We start from the raw sequence: 6,498 nt of genomic DNA on the forward strand, positions 1-6,498 counted from the left end.
GACTTAGTTGAAATCATATATCCTAAAGAACTGGGCATTTTGGTGAAGTAAGAGAAACAGAGCATGCAGGCCTGGTTGTGGGGCAGGGGTATGGTAGCAGAGGGCTGAATCAGCAAAATAGGGTACACAAGAGGGACCTTAGGAAGTGAAAGAGACATAAAGGAAAGAAAAGAGCTTGTATCAAGAACAAACACTAGTTGTTTCAGAATTTAGTGTAAGTCAGTGGTTTTCAACATGACAAACTCAATTCCTGGAGTGGCACTGGCAAGAATTACATTTTCTAAAATGGTGACAAACCCTTGGTAAAGTTCATAACAATTGTCCCCCATGATAGCTGCAGTCCTGGAACATTCACTATAGTTTAAAGCTGTGCAATACTTTGTGTTTATATGTAAAACAGAGTTCGATTCTAGGCTTATATAATGTAAACAGGTAATTCACCTATGCAAACATCTAACAAACACTCAAAAGTCAACAAGACAAGGATAATGCTTCTTTGTGTGATGCTCCCAACTGGCTCATTAAATTCTGGTCACACCCCACAATCACAATCCAGAAAGTCCTTGCAGATATATAACAATCTCAATGATCTAAAAGTTCCAAAGAATAGGAAAAAAGGAACTTTTTCTTCATCTCCCCTCCTTCTTCAAATGATTCCCTAACAACCAAGACGCAGAAGTCCATCTATTAAGCTTATATTATATATAATTAATCCACTATGGCTTTTGTGGGCTAACTTGGGAACCTATTCAACATTTATAGCACTATTTCTACAGGACCACACATTCCAAATTTCAAACTTAAAAATAAATTTTGAGAATATAACACTTCCACAAGTCAGAAACTTAAACACACTGACCTCTCACCATCCATGTTCTAATTTTTTAAATGATGAGCTGACATCCAAGCTACATATGACCAATGCACTATGAAGATGGAATATACATGTAAAATAACCATTGCTGTGGGCAAATAAAACAAATATTTTATGATAAAAGTCCTGATTTTTGTGGCAAGTAGGTACAAACTACACACCCTTTACCTAAATTAATAATACATGATTGTGTACCACTTTTACACTTTAGATTTCCTCTTTCCCCTTTGATTTTACTGTTTATAAATACTGGAAAGTGTCCTTAGAATCTATAATCAGCACCAGTAGCAAGTATTGCTTCATCACACAAAGAAAAAAGGTCCCTTAATGATACTGGGTAAACTGGATTTCCTTGCCCTTCTGCCCCCCACCCGCACCCCCACATTCCTCAGGTCTAAGGTTCCCTGAGTTCTAAACAAGCACTCTCACTCCACACACCTCCTGCACTCACTCCACCCAATCGAAGCATCCTCAAACTCTCTGGTTTTCTAAGCAGCCAAGGAACATAATTCCTACCGTCCTGGAGAACTCACTCCAGTAAATGTAGAGAATTGAGCTGTGATGAGTTTTTTTTTTTTTTCCCCCAATGGTTAATGCTATACTTACAGATTACTATTCAATCAGGTTCTATATTTGGTGAGAGTAACTAAATGACCTTTAACTTTTTTTCACTCTAAGAATATAGTATATGATTGTGCTATCTTCTTAGATTCTATCTATATATGTAAATCCTCTAAGGACTCAACTCAGTGTATGCATTTCAACTATTTCGCCTATGCTGGGGTCAAAGTTTCCTCCTTGTAGTATGCCTTGAGATGAAAAACAAAATGATGAACAGGAACAGCTCTTGTTTCTTTCTCTCCTTAAGCACTAATACAAAGAGCATTCACCTCCACCTCTGTATTAAATGTTAAGAAACTTAATCCTAAATATCTAAGGAATTAGACATTGGATAAGTTAGGCACAACCTTGAAGATACTGAAAAGCATTATCTCCAGAAACTAACAGTGATCTCTCTTGAGAAATTTTAATAAGTAAAGATAAATAGTAAGTCATTGTTTATTAAATACTTCTTCAGCTCCTATACCCCCAGGAAAGAATGAGGACCCACTGCACCATGTTCCAGAATTAAGGAGAGTTCACATACTTTCAAAAGTGTTTAACTTTTAGAAGTAGGCTGCTCCTGGAAGAATCTGGCTTAATACTTTTAGCCTTGATCTATAAAGACAGAATCTGAAAATGTGCAAAATTATCTCTGTATCACACCTGGTCTAATAAATATACTTTTGAGAAAGCAGGAGGGAATAAATACTTTTTCAGGACCAGACACTTCTACACATTATTTCTAATCCTCAAAACAACGCTGGTTGTACTATCCCCCATTTTACATATGAGGAAGCTTCAAGAAGCTAAAAGACTTGTTGAATACACAGTTACAAATGGCAGAGCCAAAATGAACATCCACCTTTTGGAATCCAAAGTCCTGGTTGTTTCTGCTATTGATGTGCCTCTCAATTTTTCAAAGCAGACAATTTCATTATTTGTGAGCTATATTAACCTATTGCATGTCAGACACATTTAATAATACGCTTTGAAATTTTTATTGCTTTTAAATGCTACTTTTAAGACACAAGGCAACAATTTTACCCTTGGAAAGCTGTAAAGATTGTAACACAAAAGCTATGAAATTCAAATTTTAGTTTCTTTAGTAAAAATGGGGTGTAAGCTTACAGAACAGAATGAAACTATTTAATATCCAGGGTAGCCTGAAGACCAAATATTTAACAAAAACCTAAATTCCTGAAACAGCCCCTTCTTTCTCTTAATGTACATGCTTGTTATTTTGACAGGTAGCTAAGCATCATATCCATTCTAAGAAATTTTATTGGCTAATGTTTATAAATTACCCTAATTATTTTCACTAAACCTGCCTAATTTGAACATTTCTCCAAAAATGATCTAATGTTTTCAAGGTTCTGACATGTGCTTCTGACTAAAATTTACAAATAGCCAAAATTTAAAAATTAAGCAACGATAAAGTGGCCATCTGGTTTACCACAGACAAAAGAAAAATATTTTTCAGAACACATCCACGCAAATGGCTAAAATGAAAAAGATGAAAAATACCAAGCGTTGGCAAGGATATAGAACCACCAGAACTCCCATACACTTTTGGTGGAAGTATAAACTGGTACAGCCATTTTGGAAAACTGTTTGGCAATATCTATTAAAATGTAATATATGCATATTCTACAACCAAGAAATTCCGCTTTTATTATATCCCCGACAGATATGTGTACATTTGTTCACCAATGAATACATACTAGAATGTTCCTAGCAGCACAATTTATCATAGCCCTAAACTAAGAAACTATCCAAATGTCCATCAACAGTAAAATGTATAAATAAATACAATATTATACGGCAATGAAAATGGAGGGTCTACAGCTTGATGCAACAATAGGGATTAATCTCACAAAAATAATGTTGAGCTAAAGAAGCCAGACATAAAAGCATACATACTATGTAATTCCATTCATATAAAATATAAAAACAGAAAATACTGTACTGCTAGAAATCAGAACAGTGGTTACGCTGTGGTAGAGGTAATGATGGAAAAAAACACAAGAGAGCTTTTTGGGTACTGGTAATATTCCGTTTCTTCACATGGGTGCTGGTGACAGGGTATGCTCGGTTTGAAACGAGTAATAGATGAGAACCATTATAGCAACTGAGTGATTAAAAGGCACAGTTCTAGAATCAGAGCCTAAATTTGAATTTCAGTTTCATCACTTACTAGTTATAATTTTGAGCAAGTTATTTAACCTCTCTGTGCCTTATTTCTTCATCTAGAAAATGAGCCTAATATTTACCTCATAGGGTTAGTGTGATGATTAGATCATCCTAAGACTTATAAAGTGCTTATTTGCACAGTTGATTATTATTAAAATTTGTTAAGTAAATAAAAGTGCTTTATTCTGAAGCAATACAAGAAAAAGAAGAAGAGAAACAAATACATATATGATTTGACTATTACTAGAAAATGCACAAAATAATTATTTAGGAATTATTTGAAGGTGACAATAAGTATTCTTATCTCCCTTCCCCCTCCTCCCTCTCCCCTCTACCCCTATGCCTCCTCCCCCATCAACCATTCAACACTGAGGAAATCAGAAATTTCTCCCAATATCTGTCATACCTATTACTACTTCATCTAAAAGAAATACTTTGTTCACTAAGGATTTACTGAATGCGCCAGCATATACATTTAAAATTTTCTTTAAAAATCCTATCTTCACAGAGATATGAAGTACATAGAATGTGTGTACTACAGGGGAAAGTATACCTGTCAGGATGCTGGATTCTATTCCTCTATACTTTACCTTACAACTTGGGCAAGTCATTTATCATCTCTAGGCTTTAGTTTCCTCAGCCATAAAATGAGAGGGGTTATTAACCTAGTTCCAGAACGCCTTGCAGGATTCAGGCATGTGCTTCAGGGATTCATAACCCGCGCCCCCCTCCCCCCTCCAACCAAGAAGTTATATAAAAAAATTATCTGTTCACATTATGTGGATTTTTCTAGAGGATTCTATGACATATCAAATTGTCATACAAGTTGTGGCCTCCAAATCAACCACAATTCATGTTTTACTAAGCACTTACTGTGTGCAAAGCACTGTGCTAACTCCTTACATATATTAACTCCTGTAACCCTCACAATAACCCTTTATATTAGATACTATTATCCTTATTTTACAGTTGAATAAAGTAAACCAGAAAAGGCCTGGGCTCTTAAACACAATGCTGTGTTAGGTTAGATCATCTCTAAACCTTAAAATTTTCTGATTCTATGTTCACTCAAATTGTTTTCCTTTAAATTTTCTGTCTTTAGCCCTATTTTTATTTAAATCTTTACACAGAACCACCAAAGTCATGGAACACCCAGATGACTGCTATCTGAAAAAGAATACATTAGGGAGTTAACACTATAAAGGGTCCAGAGGCACCTTCCAGCTCCAGCAGCCAATCTGCTTTTACTTTCATAAAGTGGTGGTCAACCAAAAGATGTATCTGAATCTATTATTAAAGCCTAAAATCAAAGTAATAGTAAATAGGTCTGAGTACCAATCAGAAAAGGGGACATGGTGGCAGATACAGTGTCTCATATACTACACACCAACACAATGAGAAGGCCAGGAAAGATACATTAGTGCAAGGCACGGATGACCCCTACTCCCACCTCCTGAAAACCACCACCAACTGTCCAAGGATTGAATTAGTCTTCAAATAAGATACAAAGCAGGATAAATGTGTTAAAGCACCACCAACTCCTGCCTGAAATAGAGTGAAAGCCTAGCTTCCAATATTTGTGGACACCAGTTCTGACAATCTGCAATCCCAGAGGTCAGCAGTCATCCAGTTACACCTGCCAACTGTGGTGCCTGCCACCACTTTTCTGCCCAAATTACTTACGAACATAACACTGCTTAATAAATGGCTGCAAAGCAGAAGTGGGCATTGTTCTTTCCATAGGCTGTCAAAAAAGCTTTATATCTTAAAGGGAAGGTTGTTAAAACTTTATGCCCAACTCTCATGACCTTTCTCCATTTAGTTTGTGTAAGAAAAAGAGAAGCAAAGGAGGGAGAGGGATCAATGGAACGGCCCTGGGTGCAGAGATGGCATCTTTGTCAAGGGTGATGCAACAGGGTCAGCCAGACGATGAAGACAAGCTGGGAGCTTCTAAGAAAACCAGCGTCAGAGGTGGAAATCTGAGCGGAAAATGGGTTACAAAGAATTAGGTTCGAGGGTTATTTAGAACGGGCCGGAGATAAAGGGTCTAGTCTGGAGCAAACTGAGGAAGGAGAGGAGGCACGGAGGGCTTGGTGGGGCGAGTAACGAGGAGGGCAGAAGGCTGGAGGGAGGGTCAGAAGGTCCAAAGTAGAGAGGAAACAGCAGGGTGGGCGGGAAAAGGGTGCAATCCGGCCTGGGGGTCGGGGGGCTCGGAGGGACGGTCATAGGGCCCGGAAAACGTGCAGAAGAGGTCGGGGTGACCAGACTGGCGGTGTGTGAACTGAGGGAGGGGGCAGCCGACCGGGAGATCTTTGAGTGTCGGTAGGGCCAGGGAAGCCGTTAGGGTAGAAGGACAGCCTGGAGCATCAGCGCAAGGGCGGGAGCGCCCCTGTACCCAAGGGCCCAGAGCGAGGGAAAAACAGCGGTGACAACAGTTGGAGACAGCGGAGCGGGGAGGAGGCTAGCCAGCTCGAGTAGAGGTGGGGGCCGCCACGAGTCCCGGCTCGGGCTGAAGAGGGAAGCCGAGCCATGAGCACGGCGTCCGGGAGGCGGGTTGAAGGGGAGTTAGGAAGGGCCCTGGGACCGCTGACGGCCGGCGCTGGCGCTCTCACCGGGACAGGTGCTTCAGGATCTGCTTCTTAATGATCCCGGCCATGCCGGAGCCGCGGCCTGCGTGGAAGGCAGGAGGGCAGTTGTGGCCTCCTCAGCCGTGAAAAGGCGGCCCCCTCACCTCGCCGCAGCGCGGCGACCAAATGCCGCCGCCATGGCGCTCTCTCGCCCCTGCCCGGGCCCTTGGAACTCCGCCACGATCCCACCCACCCGCGCGGGGC

The 6,498-nt window shown here is 40.2% G+C and overlaps 1 protein-coding gene across 2 annotated transcripts in view; it reads right to left on the reverse strand.

Moving 5' to 3' along the window:
* Positions 1–6,489, reverse strand: part of UHRF1BP1 (UHRF1 binding protein 1) — a 59,399-nt gene extending 52,910 nt beyond the window's left edge. For both annotated transcript variants that reach the window (XM_006907349.2, XM_025043663.1), the window contains exon 1: positions 6,280–6,489. In XM_006907349.2, the coding sequence (XP_006907411.1) occupies positions 6,280–6,323 (44 nt within the window). In that variant the 5' untranslated portion in view covers positions 6,324–6,489. The remainder of the gene's footprint in view (positions 1–6,279) is intronic.
* Positions 6,490–6,498: the final 9 nt, after the last annotated feature.

This window comes from Pteropus alecto, unplaced genomic scaffold (assembly GCF_000325575.1).
Source record: "Pteropus alecto unplaced genomic scaffold, ASM32557v1 scaffold202, whole genome shotgun sequence".
Classification (NCBI taxonomy): domain Eukaryota; kingdom Metazoa; phylum Chordata; class Mammalia; order Chiroptera; family Pteropodidae; genus Pteropus; species Pteropus alecto.